Source organism: Aspergillus flavus, chromosome 1, assembly GCF_009017415.1.
Source record: "Aspergillus flavus chromosome 1, complete sequence".
Lineage (NCBI taxonomy): Eukaryota > Fungi > Ascomycota > Eurotiomycetes > Eurotiales > Aspergillaceae > Aspergillus > Aspergillus flavus.
Window position 1 is genome coordinate 1,792,093 of NC_092406.1, and position 17,075 is coordinate 1,809,167.

Consider the following 17,075-nt stretch of genomic DNA (forward strand, 5'->3'; position numbering starts at 1 on the left):
GCATTGCATACTGTTCGGCGACCATGTCTATCCAATCAAATTTAGTCTACACCATGTCTCATGCCTCGTATCTTCAAACGCCCAAACGCCATAGTCGTGGAGTTGGCATGCGGTGAGAAGAGAGTTGCTGAGACCGATCAACGGTAAACATAACAGTCTGACAGGTAAATGTTAATGCCCACTTATCTGGTCGCTGGGGGAGTCGGTGATATGTGCACGCAGGAGGAACTCAAACTACGCCTCATGGGTTTTGACAGCTGCAGGCTTTTCTCTCTGTCCCGGTGGGAAGATGATCCCTTGAGGATCGACGGAATATACTTTTGTCTAGTCTAGTCTTTCTCTGTGTGTATGTTGAGTTTCTGTCTGTATGGCTGTTGTTTAGTGATTGGGGTCTTTCTATATCATACACACTGAAAATTCATGCCCTCTCAATCTATACAGCAAAGAAAACCTAGAAGATAAAGCACACCCAAAGAGTAAAACGTAAACAAAAGAGATCTCGGGGGGATCCGTAATGGCGGAACGAACCCGCGAAACTTCCTCCCCGGATCGCAATCCACGAACCTCAATCGCGGCCTCCTGTTGGCTCACCTCCACAAGGGTACCGATCCTTCTGCCCTGCAAATCAAATCTAGAATCCCAACCACTGGCTCCAGCGGTCAACTCAAGAAAAACCTCATTATAGGACATATTCTTATCAGCATTGTATGTACAATCTGACTAACATATTGCAGGCTTCACATAAGCCACAGCGGAATTCCGTTGAAGGCTTGACTTGGCACTTGCATTTCGTCAGAAGTCCGGACTCGGCATGCTTGTGCAACAGAAAAAAATTGCATTCTCATTGCCCATGGGGGATATGCGAGTCACTGTGTGGAACTTTTTTTTTTTCTTCACTATATTTTATTTCATGATCGTGATTCAAAACCCGTCATATGACCCCTGTCATATCAAGTGACGGTAAAGCCGATTGCAAGCTAACTGAAATGACCTCATATCCATTTCCCAATTGCATAGATGGGGAAAAAATAATTAAAGATCAAAAGAACAATGCACCTAAAATCGGGGAAGCCGAAACTAAGATGACACTGCCATCCATGTGCGAAACCGGGGACACTAAGGGAATTGTTAGTGTTAGTGTCAAAAGAGAGAAGGAAAAATAAAAAGTCCCAACCCGAATGTCCCGGTGGGGAATCAGATCTCGGAGAAGAACGAGAAGAAAAACAAAAGTCCATGCCGTCATCGGGCCCTCAGGAAAAACTTACCTCCTGTGTCAAGTGTCGTCACTGACTGGGCTTTTCCGCGGCCCGACTTTCCCGTGTAGATTGGACTGTGCCACATGCATTACCGCATCGGGTTACTGCATCCTGATCTATCCACTTTAAGTCACGCTGAGCCACAGACTAAGTTAGTTAGCGTGCTCTTTTTTTTTTCTTCTGGTTCAGGCCCACTGGTTTAGTTATGTCATAGTTTGGGGGTTCCGATCGGGGTGCCATTGGTTCGATTTTAGCGTTTTTTTTGTGAAGTTTGGTACGCTTGGTTCGGGGAGATACTAGACTGTGGCTGGTATGATCGGAGTGGACTAAGGTAGGATACGGTTCGCCCTATGGTGGATTTGGTCCTATTACTCCTTTGGGCAGGTAGTATTGTTGCAACAGGGTACTCTCGCACTATGTTAGCGGTGGTCTGTGTGGAGAGGGCTTTATTTGTCTGTTTGTCATGGCGTAGGTATATTGTGGCCCATTTGGTTGAAAGGGACTGATGCTATAGCGCATTCTAGACCGGACTGTAGGATATACCCATGCACAGTACTAACGGACGTACATATATAGTTAGGAGTAGTAGTTTCAGCTGTCACAAGAAGAAGAAGACATACATATGCATGTACTTCGAGGACCGCGGTGGCACACATCGCCACCTTTTATATTACTTCTGCGGGCACAGAAACCAGGTGTGCCGCGCAGGACGCTTCAGCTCGAGAGAATAATGAGAAGGAGATATTAGGTACTCCCTGTCACAGATAGATCAAAACTAGACAGTAGTAGAATCAGAATTATATCCGTTGGGGTAATGTGAGAGATCTCAATCAATTTTCCTCGGAAGCCATTTCCGATCGCTCGTATATGGTGGGGTTTATTCGGCTAACCGAAAACTGATAGGGGTCGCAACTGCCAGTCTCAGTGCTATTTGGTCTACATTCGAAGAACCGATGTCTAACCCCAGGAAGAGAGGTTCAACCAAACTATTGAGTGACAGGCGGCAGACGGGGGGAAGAGAATTGAGATTCCGCCCGAGTAGTGCCGATTGATTAAGCAAGCAGCATCACTGGTGTCGACGTTATTGCCCAGGGAAAGCATGCATTAGGCTAGCGCCCAAGGCGTCCTGTCCTAGCTGGTGGCAAATCTGGGAGATCTGGTGCGCACTGAACCCTCGAGATGATCGACTCTGCTGGGTTTCCTTCCGCCTATTGGGTCATACACAAAAAGGAATATGAACCAGATCTTGTTGTACTACGATCGGAAATGTTCGTCATGCATGTTGGGAATACTTTCCGCCTCTGATATTTGCGTTTGAGGTGTACTTCGTATGGACTAGGAGCGTGATAATTAGCAGATCCATGGTTCATATTCCGCTGAATTATTGGCACGGTAATTCGTACTAGTTTCATTAAACATACTCGTAAAGTCAAAAGGCAAATATTGATATTAACTCCTGCTGCTGTCGCTCTCTGAGTCCCACATGATGCCAGTTTAAGGACTTTCTTGGAAAGAAGCAGCGTCTGCTGATCACGTATGTAGTAGTGGATGTACGTTGGTTCGCCCTGCATATACGACCTGCGTTACACATGACTGAACCCGCACCAGTATTGGCCGTCAACCTGAATCAGGACGTACAGGTGACGAACACCCTTGGAGTAACTTACGTTCCCACATGTTGACTAAAGTATCGATGATGTCTATCATTTTGTCCCAACAAAACGTTATCTACCGACGACTTGGCCCTTCGAAAAGTTTACCATTTGCGTGAATCAAGATTTGGGTTCATATCCTCGTTTGTCAAGAAAACTCTTTACCCCTGCATGATAAGATTCATAGCTTCTTCTCTATTGATCTGGACTTGGCCATTGTTTTATCCTTGCATCGACCAAGAACACACCCCGGTCGTACGCTGGCCCGCAATATCCGCTCTTGAAAGGATGCATAGTGCATACATAGCACTTGTAGATCTTTCTGCAGCTTAGCTGCACCGAAGTTGTCTAACTGGAAGGATTGAAAGTCAACGAAAAGGATAATTGATTTTTATTACCCCGTCCTCATTCTCCTCGCCCCTTTCTTGCATGGATTCAGTAGTGATCTTGTTGGTACTTGTCACAAGAATCCAGCCACATCTCTGTATACTAACTGAACTTGACGCAACCATGCGTAAGTCGCCACAGGCGACATATATGCATATACCAAAACACAGGTACTTCACCTTCACCTGCACACTCCACCCCGTACCTATGCCTCACGCAGTCGAGGCAATAGTGCATGTCCTCCAGGCGGCGCGGGACGGATTTCCGCGGTCACCCTCCTCCATTACTTAATCTTATAGGATATGAGGAGCGCAAATCTTCCGCATCGGCGCAAGGGGTAGCCATGGATCTCACCGTGCCAGACAACCACTACTTGCCTAATCGAGAACATGCTATCTCGGTAAGTGGGAGAATGGAGACTCTGGCTTATCCCGCGACTGCCGCAGGTCAGATTCTATCCACTTTTAATTTGCGTGTCTGTTCTGTCTGTGGCGAGTATTGTGCACGGCGACGACGTACGTATGCAATGCACTACAGCGTACATTAGCTGTTTCCAACCTGCTCCGAACCCCGGTACTGTATGTACGTACAGTGGGGCTCGGGGGTAAAGGAAAAGGCAAAAACAGAGAGGGAAAAACTAACCAAAAAAAAAAGGGAACCGAGATTCGCGAAGGGGATACCTCGGATGGGTCTGTGGGGTTATTAGTTTATCTTTTGTCGATACACAGAATTGGAAAGAAGAAAATCATCCCCTTCCGGATCATTGATATGGGGGGAAGCAATTGACATCCATCCCAAGAATCCCAACAGTTTGGGAATAGGATAAGATATCGCAGATCGTCATGTCTAGAACGAACTGTCAACCTTCAATGCTCGTGTATACGACTACATTGAGTGCTAGACCCATATTCTCTAGTAAGCACTATCTTCTCAACCAATCTGGAATTCCCTTACGATCCAAAGTCCCAAGGAGAGGGGACGCTTGGGAATCACTATTTACGCTAATCTTTTCCCCGGTCTGGGACGATATGTGACCGTCCGGGCGCTAGATCTGTTAGTAGCTTGGATGACGGGTCCCATGGATCCGAGTCCTTAGGTCGCCCTAGTCTGCTTTGGTTCGAGGATTAATTTAATTTAATTATTTTTTCTTCTTTTATTTAGTGTTCTTCTGTTTTTGCTTTTTGTCATGATTTTCTCTCGTTTTCTGACGGATGGGGTAAAAAGAGACGGGGTCGGATCAGGGGGAACGTGGACCACGGGCCGATGCCGCGGTTTGAAGCCTGATTTGGAATTCTTCCTGGTCGACGGAAAACTCCGTACATTGAAATGCTATTCGTCTCCTCCCGGATTATTTTATATTAATTTACGAGTCTATTGACATTTAGCGAACCTGCTTAATTTGGGACGAGAAAGATCGATCCAAATGAAAGTAGTATTTGAGATAGGTAAACTCAAAAGGAAAAAGCTAAAGAGATGGAGAGGGATATGGAAATAATTTCCTGACAGCTTTCCCCATCGGAACCGAGAAACTGGTCGGGTCCGAGAGTTCCTTTGACACTTGACAGGTAGAAAACCTTAGAGAGAGCGAGAGGTCAACTACCTCCTCCCCAATCCAGTAAGACCTAAGAATAACCTAATTAATACCACCACACCTCAAATTAGAAAATTTACTCTCAAAAAAGAAAATCACCCCATGTTTCAACCCCGTTTCATGGCCTGATTTCTTTCAATTAGCATCCCTTTCCCAGAGATCCTACTGGCGACCGAGTAACTAAGAATATCCCAAGTAAGCGCGCACCTTGACATGGATTATCTGCAACTCCGCAGCATTCCACCAATGATAGCGATGAAACCGATTCGCACACACCTGCTACTATCTATAGCCTCGATTACCCGATTTTCTTCACGTCGGCGCTTGTTTGAGGTCTGATATTCCCTGACTGCCACGAGAAAAAAATAAGAAAGCAGGATATTAACCCTGTCCCCTGCTGCCCTCGTGGGTTACACCAGATGTTCCCTTGCATTCGTTGGGGGCCAAAATGTTCAGAGTTCTGAAGGTTGCACATCGGTATCGTATTGGTCATGTATTCATGTGGTCATGTACGGTGTACCCCTGGAAATGGGCACATGGTCTGGATCTGAGACTAGAGAGGGATTCGGACTAGTAGACTGCTACTTACTATGCGAGGTAGACCGGCTTCTCGGAAGTGGGGGAGGTGGATGTCGGCGTCGATGTTCGGGTCTTCTCCAAGTACACACTTACCTGCGTACTAACATGTTTACTTACTACTACTAGGTCTGTGGACAGATTGTTGCTATAATTATTTACAATCTGTGTAATATTCTTCAAAATTTTTAACCTCAGCCAAGCATTATTAAAAAATAACAAGCAAAAAAACCAAAAGAAACAAAAAAACGCCCGTCGTGCTACTTTCCTGCCCCGCGAACCCTTGGACAGGAACAATCAAACGACTAGACAATAACCATCAGTCCCTTAATCTCACCCCAGCAATCGCATCCTAAATTTAGCGACAACACCAATAGAACCAAGAAACCAAATCAGCCCATCACTTTTCTCCCTCACACCCAGAGACTCAAGACTCGACACACCTCGTATTAGGTAGGCCTTACAACGCCCTCGAACAGTAATCCCAATCCTACCCGGGCACATGGAGACAGGGATAGAGATCCCGATACCAATCTGACACTGACGCCCTCTAACAAACTTCCGTAGGGCTTAGTCCACCCATTCTACAGGTAACTGTCTCCCTGTCAAAAACGACCACGGCGCATGACATTCTCCATCATCCATGACATGACCAGGATCTAACCACAAGTATGTATAACGTATAACGTATAAAAAGAAAAACAACAACTAAGGAGAGAAAAATAGCCACAATATAACCCCCCATCCTATCTAATCGCGACCTTCCCCCAAAAAAGAACATTGAATACTATACCGTGTTGTTACGCACCGTATCTAGCCCCAATTTTCATCTGTCTTTTTACGAAGAGTACGGAGTACTCCGGGGTTTGACTTTCCGGAACTGGGGATTATGCTTATAATTCATTACTTACTTATTCACCTTGACTATACTACTTACAGTGTCTGACAGGAGATAAATGAGACGTCCGTCGAGTCTGGATCATTTAGGTTACATGGTTTTTTCCCCTCTAATAATTATGTTTTTTTATTCATGTTTTATGTTTGTTTTATATTGTTTTTTATTTTCTCATTTTTTTAAGTTTTGGTTGCCCTGCCACGTGTGTGCTTCGAGGCAGCTGAAATTACGTGTTGAATGGATCGAGCATCTTGACGCGAGCGTACATGACAGGTCATTATGCATGGTTTTAATTCTCCTGTCGATATAATTGGTCGGGATATGCCGCGCTGTGTTTTGGTCTTGTGAGTGGTCGGCGGACTATGATGTGATAAAATTATGTGCAGGTGGGATTGGGGGTTTTCTGTGTGTTTGGGTATGATGTTTATTTTGATGGGGACTGGGTTTGACCTTGTAGTGTATGTAGGTGTGGCTTGTTGAATACATATTTTCATGTACATGTGTACAGTAGCACAGGGAAAATTGTTAATAATGATCGTTGCTATTATTTATAATTATATATATATATTGTGGGGTAGATTATTCATACTTCGTAGTATATACTGCGTTAGAAGTAAACATATAAATAAATGTCACTTGCGACCGAGACAAATTAGAACACTGAATAGCCATCGTCCAATCCTACCGTCTAGATGAAACTACGCTAAACAATGACATCTCATATCATACGACGCTAAAAGCGCCGCGAACAGACACAGTAAGAAAAGCCCACCTCGCGATCTTTCTAGAACACATCCCATGTTCACCTCGCATCTCTCGTAGTTACTCCACCGCACATACCCAGCCTTGGCAATGCATGGGGAGGGGACAATGTTCCGGAAGCCAGATGGAAAGAAAAATATCGGTGAGCCTCGTGGTCCGATTTATTGGTTCCTGGTCGCGTTGTTGGCAGGTGGAGCCCCCCATTATGACATAACAATGCATCGATGATGGTATGGGGAGACTGGAGATCTGAGGAAGCGAGCAAAAAACCATCTGGGATTGTGTTAGTCTAAAGCCCTAGGGGACAAAAAATTGGATGCACTAAGGTGAAGCGGTGTGTGCTGCGCCTCAATTCATCTTAGCGTATGGAGATCTTCCAATGGATGTGCGGGACGATCCGCGCTCTGACACGCGATAGGTTATCGCTGTGGCTTCGTCGATTTTGTGGCGCTAATGTCTGCTGCGGTGGCTTTTTTCTCACCGACCGGAGTGTTTTCTTCTGCTGCAGAGTACTTCGGCGTCATCGTCGTTGAGCCCTTCTGGGCTTACTAGGCGAAACCTAGTGCTATGTCCGCTAGTAATCATGGCCGTCGTGTGTAACGGGCTAGCCAGCCTGGTTTATACATACATCGTACATCGCATATAGTGCGAAGAGTCTGAGGGTGTCTGGGCGTTCAAGTGCGCCTGGTTTAGAGTAGATGAAAAATTAAAGATCGGTCAAGGCTGGGATTGCCCTTTACCGACCCATCATGGAATTAAGGATAGCATTTACCCGAGATTTAGAATTCGTGAAAATTAATAATAAAATTTGGGGTCGATCGACACGGGCTACCTCTTCCATGGGTTTTGTTGTTCCCCGCCTTGTCTTTTTCATTTTTATTTTTTCTTATTTTTGACTTTCTCGGATCTTTGGTTCGCTGGGTCCAGCAAACAAACACAATTCGGCTCATCGCTTCCTTTCGGCCCTGCCGTCGGGTATTGTAAAGGTTAACTGGTCGATACCGGAAAAGCAAGGGCTCAGCCACTGCATGAGCCACACCAGTTTTTGCTCCGTGACGATTTCTTTGTTGAATTGTCACGACGTCACGATTTGATTGACATGTTGACATCACCATCCTAAGATCGGGAACTCGTATCTCCTTGCTGCTACCAAGGGTCGGGATTGCATAGCCCTCATACAATACCATGGACTCCCGATGAGATAGGCGAGGCAGTGGCGGGCAATCTGAGAGTCCTTCCGAAAATGGTAATTAAGTCACGAGGTAAGAGACACGAAACAAGGGGTCATCTATCCCCATCAGAGATAATAATACGGAGTAATAATCTCAGTATAATTTCCTTGCTACGGAGTACTACCGGGGGTATGGGAGATGTGCGGCTCCGCATAATTTATCCAACAACCCGTCGTTTTGTTTATCTCTCTCCAAATTGGGCAGAATGATTGTCCGGGCACCTGATGTCGGGTGGCCCTAAATGAGAATCCTCTTCCCGTCTGGGACCATCTACGGGCCATGATTGGTACAATGGCCTCGATAGTCCGATGACGCTTCATTTGCATGTCAAGGACCCAGGACCAATCATTCCCGTGGGAACTTCAGGAAAATGCACGTTTCTCAAAAGGAGTGGGCATCGTGGACTAGAAGTAGTAAAGATCGTCGAGTTCCGGCGATAAGTGCTCGGAATTGGCGGGAATTGGCGGCCACAGTCCAGATCTGATTGTTTAACTTGTTACTAGTTGGGTAATTTTCAATGTCGCTCTTGGGGGGTGTTTGTAGTCGATCTGACTGAACCGAGTTGACGGGACAGACGGGGTCAAGAAGCGTGTGGCCGGAAAAAATGGATTTATTACTAGTAGATTATTTGCATTCGCCAAGTTATCGAAACTGAAATATGTCAGGACTGTCATTCTCGTCTGATTGTCGGCTTTCCGTCAAGCACTGACCGATAATTGACTTTAGATCTTCATCGCTGTGACGGGAGTGGACTCTTCTGCATTGACTATTGAATTTGTCTTTTAAAACTGGGGTTGATGAGCTTCATGCTAAGTGAAAAAGGAAAGACCTTTTCAAATCCATGTCTTAGTCCGGAATTCCGTCGCCGATTACCTACCTTTCTCCTTTTCCTCCCCCTTCCCTTTTTCTTTTCAGGAAATGAGGAGAGAAGAGATTTGCCACCATCTTATCAGGAGGATGATATTGATGAATCCACCACAAGCTGTTTTCAGTAATTGGCAAGGTGACAAATAGGCTACCGAGCACGCCAAGTCGACGATGGTCTGTGTGCTACGGACTTGCCGATGACACATGCGCATACGGATGCGTCAGGAATGTACCTCTGTATGTATGGGCGGTGTCTCCGACTGGGTCCCAGACCCCAGGGATTTTAGCACGCATGGTAGGGGTGGAAATGGGGTGCCATGCGAAGAAGCCATCAGTGCCTCCACCTAGAGTGATCGTGAGAGTCACTACGGAGTACTTAGATAGAACCTAAAGGGAAAATGGAGGAAAAGAGCGGTCCGGAACTGTCAGGAATTGTAATAATTGAACCTCTTTCCTCTGTCATGTGCCCACGAAATACAATGCAGGAACCCTTAAGGGAAAGTCTCATAGGGCGGAGACCTCGATAGGAAGAAGTGTATTACAGCTGCGTTTATGGTTGTTCTGACAAAAGCATTGGTTGAGTACAAGTGGATCCCTTGATTTTGGGAGATGGTCATATATTTTACACTACTACTACGGGTCCTCATGACGAATTGCTCTTAGTACAGTACAGTACTTTCTGCAGACCCCTTACTCCAGAGTACATCTGCCATAGAAGTCGTGTTTGTTGAAATCTTATATTTTTGAAGTACTTTTCGGCATCTAGAAAGTATTGTCACTGGTAGGTGTACTACCGATGGGTTGTGAAGTCGGTGTCAAGGGTGAAGAGAATCAAAATAAAAAGAAAAAAAAAATGGGTCGAGTAAAAAAAATAATAAGAGAATGAAATGAATAAAATAAAATACAACATAAGTTCATAGAATTTATAAATTAAAAATGAAAAAGCGGAAAGAGGTCAACACAGGAAGTAGATCGCTAAAATGGAGAACTGCTTGGCTGTGCAGTAATGCAGGGTTAGCGGTATGGTAAGAATAGTTACAAACCTAAGTTAGCGTGCCATGGGTAAGATGCAGTGCTAATAATACGATACTAAAAACTCGGCCCTGATCACAGCCTGCCCCTGCTGGTCGGACATCTCCACTAGTCTCCTTTGTAGTTTTTCTTTTTCTTTTTTAAATAATAATAATAATAATAATAATAATAATAATAATAATTTTTTTTTTTTTTTTTTAGTCTTCTGGCGCTCCACATTTCAACCACCATCATCATCGACATCATCCGCCCACACGCACCCACACCTGTCGACTCCCCTGTCTCCTGCTGCGCGTTCCACCTCCAGTAGTCTGGATGGGTTTCTTTAGCGTTGTTTTGTTTAGTTCGCTCGTAGTTAGTCAATCCTAGTCTAGTCCAATCCACTTGCGAATCCTAGATGGTTCGTAGGGCCAGCAATCACATAACATTTAACAATGCTTTTGCTCCCCTCTCTCCGTCCTTTTTTGTTCTGCACGCCTCTCATTCCCCTCTCAGCACGGGAATCATTCTGGTTGAATCCCTCGAGAGTGTGCTACAAAAGCATCTTGTACTCTCTGTCAACCTTTGTCATCCTCATTTACTTTGGGAAGCAAGGGCCTTGATTCCTTGCCTGCTCGGGTTGATTGCTATACTCAAGTCTTTCTTCCTCTGTATATCATTGTCTATTTTTGCTCCATTGTCTCTACGCAAACCCTATCCCAATCGGGAAGTTGCAGAACATCAGGTGCCCGTGCATCTCCAAAGCGATACAGCCCTCTGTTTCCAGAGTCATTGCTTCGTCTGACGACTGTTCCTCCCCTGGATTGATACTACGCAATCTCTTGGAACTACCCACCAGATCCATTATACCCATTGTTGGCCCTTTTGAAAGATTGTATGTTTTCCCGTGCGGCCCGTTCCTCCTATGAAACTTAATCCATCGCTTGCTATGCGCGCAAGCCGACAAGAATGATTCAAGTCTCCCTTCAGTGAAGATAGTAATGGTGGCTGACGATTGACACTAATAGTGATCTCGCCCTCGCATTCCGTTCTCCACATACTGAAAATAACCAACCCTTGAACCAAAAGTGGGCATGCAAGGCCACAGTGACCATCCTGACTTTGTCCTCTTTCCTCCGCAATACAACATTGAAAGTAAAATGTTGGCCTTCGAACCGTCGAGACAGCAGCAAACCCCATACTTCCAGCATTTCACTATGGATCCCGCTTTGACCGAGCCCTTCCCCTTTCATGTGGACCTGAGTGGCTTCGGACAAAGTCCCAATTCCTCACGACTGCCCCAGTCATCTTATTACGATACTCCGTCGATTGATGCATACTCCGATAATAAAGCGACCAGCTTCCCGCCGATGCCGGCTACTCCACCCTCCGCCCCAATCTCACATTCCTCCGAACCGTTCATGCCAGGTCTTTCCACAGCCTCTGGTCCTTCAATCGCAAGTGCTTCGTCTTCCGCTATAGGCTCCCCTTACTCAGGAACTGCCCCGGCTATTCACGAGAATTGGGTAGACACCACTCACGGTCTGGGGCTACCGGCTGCGCTCATGGGTGACCTCTTCCCGAATGAATACACTGGGAGCTCGTTGGACATGGAAGGGTTCTATTCAAAGAAGAACTCGAATAACTATGTTGGTAAGTTCGATTGCATTATCCCCAAACCCCAATCCTGCTGTGGTAGGTCACTTACGAGTAGTGTATCATCAACAGACCCTTCTTTGATTGAGACATTACAACCACAACCGAACATTCCTCAATCTTCTATGCCATACTCTGAGCAGCCGAATTACGGCTACGGGTACCTTCCTCCGTCCCCTGAGCTTCCCTATGTTCCCCAGCCCGAAGATTATGATACGAAGCCGGCGATTGCGCAGCAACTCAATCACATCCCGATGTCTTCCCCTCTGATCAATGACCGGAGGTCCTCCATCTCATCCGAGCACTCCCGTCGTTCACAGCTGAGTCCAGCTGCTAGTAACGCGTCTCTTGATGATGAGACCCAGGAGAAGGGACGGTGCCCCCACCCTGACTGTGGACGTGTCTTCAAAGATTTGAAGGCCCATTTGCTAACCCATCGGTCGGAGAGGCCCGAGAAATGCCCCATCGTTAACTGTGAGTATCATATCAAGGGCTTCGCCCGCAAATATGATAAGAACCGTCACACTCTCATTCATTACAAAGGCACAATGGTCTGCGGCTTTTGTCCAGGATCTGGGTCACCAGCGGAAAAGAGCTTCAATAGAGCAGACGTCTTCAAGCGCCACTTGACTTCGGTGCATGGCGTGGAACAAACACCGCCGAATTGCCGGAAGAAGAGCTCAGCTTCGTCGAACAAGGCTATCGCAGGGTATCGCAACGAAAAAGCTAAGTGCTCGACATGCGCTGTTTCATTCGACAACGCCCAGGAATTTTACGAGCACTTGGACGACTGTGTTCTCCAAGTTGTGCAGCGGGAGCAACCTAGTGAGGGTATTAACCAGAGATGCCTCGCTGAAGTTGAGGAGGACGAGGAGGTGAAGAAAACTATGGAGAAGCATAAGCTGCTCGACACGGCTGGTACCGTTGATCAATATGATGATGAAATTGACGACGAGGAGGACGATTCAAATGAGTTCCTGTCTCACCGGCGCTCCGCCAAAAGTACTGTGAAAGCCGGGAGAGGCAGCTCAAGTACTTCTGCCCGTGCTACCCTAGGAAACAGCGCTGTTACCAAGCGTCCAACCGCCTCGAAGCGGCGAAATAACCGTGATCGTTACCCCCAATCCTGGGGTTGCCCCAGGAGCAGCATCAACCTAAAAAGGCGCGTTCTGTGTGTGTTCGATGGCCAACGCAATCTGTGGAAGGATGAAATGCTGCTTCAAAACGACCTTGAAGTCCGTATAAAGCTTCCTGGTGGCGCTGGCGATGGCACTAATCGAGAGGCATATGTGACCGATCTGGACGTCGAGACGCTAAAGCGCGCGGAAGGCATCCTGAACGCTACTGAGGAAGAACGGGGTCCTTGGCTAGATGGACCCTCTACGAAGATGATTGGGTCACCGGCCATGCCGTTGCCCAGCCTGTCTCGTCCTTATGAAGGAGAGGTAGATATTGATGAGTTTGTGTCTTAAGAGACTCCAGTTTCGCAAGTTCGGGTCTTATTTTGCATACGTGGCATGATGTTAGCGATATTTCTTATGTCTGGCTGGTGTGATACCATTCTCTGTTGTTATTTCCTTTTGGATATACCGGGTTCCATCTACCCAACTCTGTACTTATATGATGTATCAATCCTAACCTCTGGCTGGCTGGACCTGCGGACTTCAAGGAGGACAAAGATGGAAAAACAAAAGCTTCTATATATCAACATTAATCAAGTCGTCGAACACCGATCACAAAGTTCAATGTGACTATACCCATTTTATTTTCTCTCATAAATACGTGACTTGCGTGTAGTTGAAGCATTGATTAAATATTCGTTTGACTTGTATGTATCCAAGAATCCAATGACGCTAATCGAACTTTAGCCTCGTTTCTACCCGCTCACATGCCCCGCCTTCCGCCTCCAACTGCCGCAGCCGGTTTCAACCTCGCAATTGATTCAGAACCGGTCATTAACAAGATGCAATTGGGTTTGTCAGAAAGTCTTCCTGCCCTCGTATCCAAGCGCTTCACAGCTGCTAAAGGATCTGGTCATCTTCTATTTTCTCAAACACACCTGACCACTATCCAGACTGCAGGGATACCGGTACCCTCCCCTCTTTGCATCTTGCCCTACTAAGGTCAATGCTAACTATAGTTGTACTCTATCTTAGTATCAACTTCGGTATTGTCCTGCTCTTGCGAATAAACCATCAGGGGCTCCAAACACTGAAAAGTCCACTACGAAGCCTAAATTCGATCCTTTCCAAGACCCCTCTCCAGAGCTCTTGATCGCTCAGATACCCCGGGAGAACCCAACCCATTTACTAGTACTCAACAAATTTCCCGTAATCCCCAATCATTTCATCCTAGCTACAAAAGAATGGAGACTACAAACAGACATTCTGGAAAAAGAGGACTTGGATGCGGCTTATGCTTGCGTCAAAGCATGGGGTGAGGAGAACAAGGCAAATGGCGCGGCTTGCAAACAGCTTTTCGCCTTTTTCAACTCCGGCAACGACAGCGGGGCAAGCCAACCTCATAGGCACTTACAGTTCTTACCTGTCGAAAGCATGTCTCAAAGTGACTCGGGGAACTGGCAGCCCTTGATCGATGTAGTTTCAGGGCAACCAACATCCCCCGGTTCTAAATACTTGCGATGTGCCCAGGTACCGTTTGCGCATTTTGCCCTTCCGTTGCCCCCGGACCCCTCTGCCGACACCCTACATCACATTTATTTGTCCCTGTACAGAGCAGCATTAGCAGCTGCACAGGGAAGCACGGGAAGTTCCGCCCCGACGACCAGTGGTCCAGCTGCAATCAGTTACAATCTAGCAATGACTGATTCGGTGATGATGATCTGTCCCAGGAGAAGTGAAAGTGCTCAAATCCCAGTCGACAGTGCAACATCAGCGGAGATCTCCGGGGCTGGTATCGTTGCCTTGAATGGCACAATTCTTGCTGGTACGCTCATGGTAAAAGCTGAGGCCGAATGGGACGAACTACGTCGTAACCCGGATTCCCTTAAAGAGGTCTTGACGACAATTGGATATCCTCACCCAGATCTGCGCAAGATCTCCTTACTATGAATTCTGTGTCTCAATCACCCTTATAGCATTCCTTCTTAATTAGGAGTGCTTTGGGACAAGAAGCATTAATACGACACCATACAATGGAGAAGAAACAGTACACACTTGAAGTCAATGTCTCGCAGCGAGCTAAGCAGTTGAAATTACACTATTAGAAGAGAAAGGACGAAGGCAAACAAAAAAGGCTGGGTAAAAGCTAGCCTAACAAGCCCAAACAAGACAGACACTGCTAATAAACACCTCGTATCAAAGTAAACATGGATACTCCACGTGGGAAAGAGACGGCAAGCAAAGGGCCACAGTAAACCTAGGCTCGTCATGTGGATATAGTCAAACGTTATCAGAAAAGGCCGTTTGCACTTCCTTCATCTATGCATCCATTGAAGGACTTTCTAGGCATTGCATGCCGGAGATCAATTCCAGAGCTTCACACCGTGTATGTCGCACCACTTCTTCTTGCAAGTGGCATTTCCAAAGTGATATGAGCCGCCATGAGTCCAAATATATTGGGCTACCCTCTTCCAGGACACTTTGGGCGGCTGATTGGTGGTAGGAGGTCGACAGCTAGACCCGTTGTCACTACAGGATTGCTTATCGTCTTCCATGCAGGCCTTCACTGCCTGGCACAGCAGGCTTATCTACAGGTTCATCAGTATTAGTAATAGTCCCTGCCATGGACGTCCATTGAGAGATACTAACATCATTCTCTTCCCACTGGGGTTTCCTCACTCGCTGTTCTTTTGACTTCGTGAGCGTCCGGTATCTTCCTCGGAGTGTTGACTCAGCCTCTTTGAAGCCACCAAGTCTCTTGATATCCTTGTAAGAAAGTCCGCGTCGCTTACATTCCACCAGGAACGCGTCTCTGCCGTCGCTGTGACAGGCGATTTGTCTACTATTTCGCTGGCCGCGGAGAAAGCATGCCCTGTTGGTTGTAAGGGCTGGATGCATCAGGTAGTGCATACACGGACTACCATGGTAGGGCTGTGCTGGGCTGTATTCTGAATTTTCTGAAGATCGTTCTTTGGCAAGGGGTAAAATAACGTGCCCGAGTCTGCTTTGGTAATGGGCCGCAGCTGGCTGTGCATAATACTGACAATCGTGCAGCGGCGAACTTTGAAGGTCGTCGTTGACAGTAGGGGCATGATCGAAGTCTTCTACGTGGTCACCACGCCCATGCATGCTCGATCCACATGGAACGTCGACCCAGAGGGCATCACCGTGACTAGCACTCTGTTGTTGCACATTCCAAGCTGGCCGAACTCCGGCAGTAGACCAAGGCGGCGGCGTAGAAGGCCCGCTAGCTGGAGCGAAGTAGTTGATATTAGGTACAGGGGTCTTTTCGGCTGACGTTCGGAAAATCTCAGATGACTCGACTTCTCTTATTGCCCATTCTTGGTTTTGAGCTTTTTGGCCAATAAACAAAGGTTCGCATGAGTTATCAGGAGTACTGAAGGGTGAGGTTACCACAGATTCAGGGTCAGGCCCGGAAAAGGATGAGAAACTGCTGCCGGTCATACATAACATGGGCAGCCGGGGGATTGGATGAGCTATGCCAAATGTGGAATCATCGGTCTCGACCTTTTCTCCGACTGTTCTCTCTTGACTACCGGAATCCGCAACGTATTGTGCGTGCTGGTCATGAGCTCGAGGTAAAGATATCTCGCGAACGCTTTGTATTAAAGGGCCCTGAAATTGCAACGATGACTGGACCCGGCAACCATAGATTTGCACCTTACTTTTCTCGAAGTCTGTTGACGTAAGAGCTTCTGGCCAGCAACCAAGATCATTGCCCATAGCCTCGTGGGCCATCACAGTTTTGTTTGCTATGTCATCAGTGCCCATTGCATGGCAACCATTGGGTTCTAGCCAGCGGTGCATTTGGGATTCTTCACGCTCGGTGGCTTCTTTAGAACACAATATTGATTCAGTTTGCGGGGCACAGAGGTTAGTCGGGAAAGCACCCCCGAATTGATCCAGGAAGGAATGGTTTGGAGCCAAATTGGGAGAAACGAGGTCTCTGTCGAAGGCTAGTCTTGGTTTTCGCTTATCTGGATCAACGTGGACGTGGACCATCGTCTTAAAACGAGACAAATATCTATTGCTGCCAGCCACTTCACCG

General features: G+C 46.8%; 3 protein-coding genes across 3 annotated transcripts; 2 read left to right on the top strand and 1 right to left on the bottom strand.

Moving 5' to 3' along the window:
• Nucleotides 1-11,446: 11,446 nt before the first annotated feature.
• F9C07_2061584 (uncharacterized protein) lies at nt 11,447-13,357 on the top strand (the record flags this gene model as incomplete). The annotated part of the gene is made up of 2 exons (XM_071508654.1): nt 11,447-11,882; nt 11,958-13,357. The coding sequence occupies 2 exons, from the start codon at nt 11,447-11,449 to the stop codon at nt 13,355-13,357; spliced, it is 1,836 nt and encodes a 611-aa protein (XP_071365617.1).
• A 208-nt stretch (nt 13,358-13,565) lies between these two features.
• On the top strand, nt 13,566-15,252 carry F9C07_1046113 (bis-tetraphosphatase). The gene is made up of 2 exons (XM_041288680.2): nt 13,566-13,974; nt 14,042-15,252. The coding sequence occupies exons 1-2, from the start codon at nt 13,774-13,776 to the stop codon at nt 14,954-14,956; spliced, it is 1,116 nt and encodes a 371-aa protein (XP_041141233.1). The 5' UTR covers nt 13,566-13,773; the 3' UTR covers nt 14,957-15,252.
• A 117-nt stretch (nt 15,253-15,369) lies between these two features.
• On the bottom strand, nt 15,370-17,029 carry F9C07_2199490 (uncharacterized protein; the record flags this gene model as incomplete). Its single annotated transcript, XM_071509459.1, has 3 exons — nt 15,370-15,594; nt 15,656-15,894; nt 16,051-17,029. The coding sequence occupies 3 exons, from the start codon at nt 17,027-17,029 to the stop codon at nt 15,370-15,372; spliced, it is 1,443 nt and encodes a 480-aa protein (XP_071365618.1).
• Nucleotides 17,030-17,075: the final 46 nt, after the last annotated feature.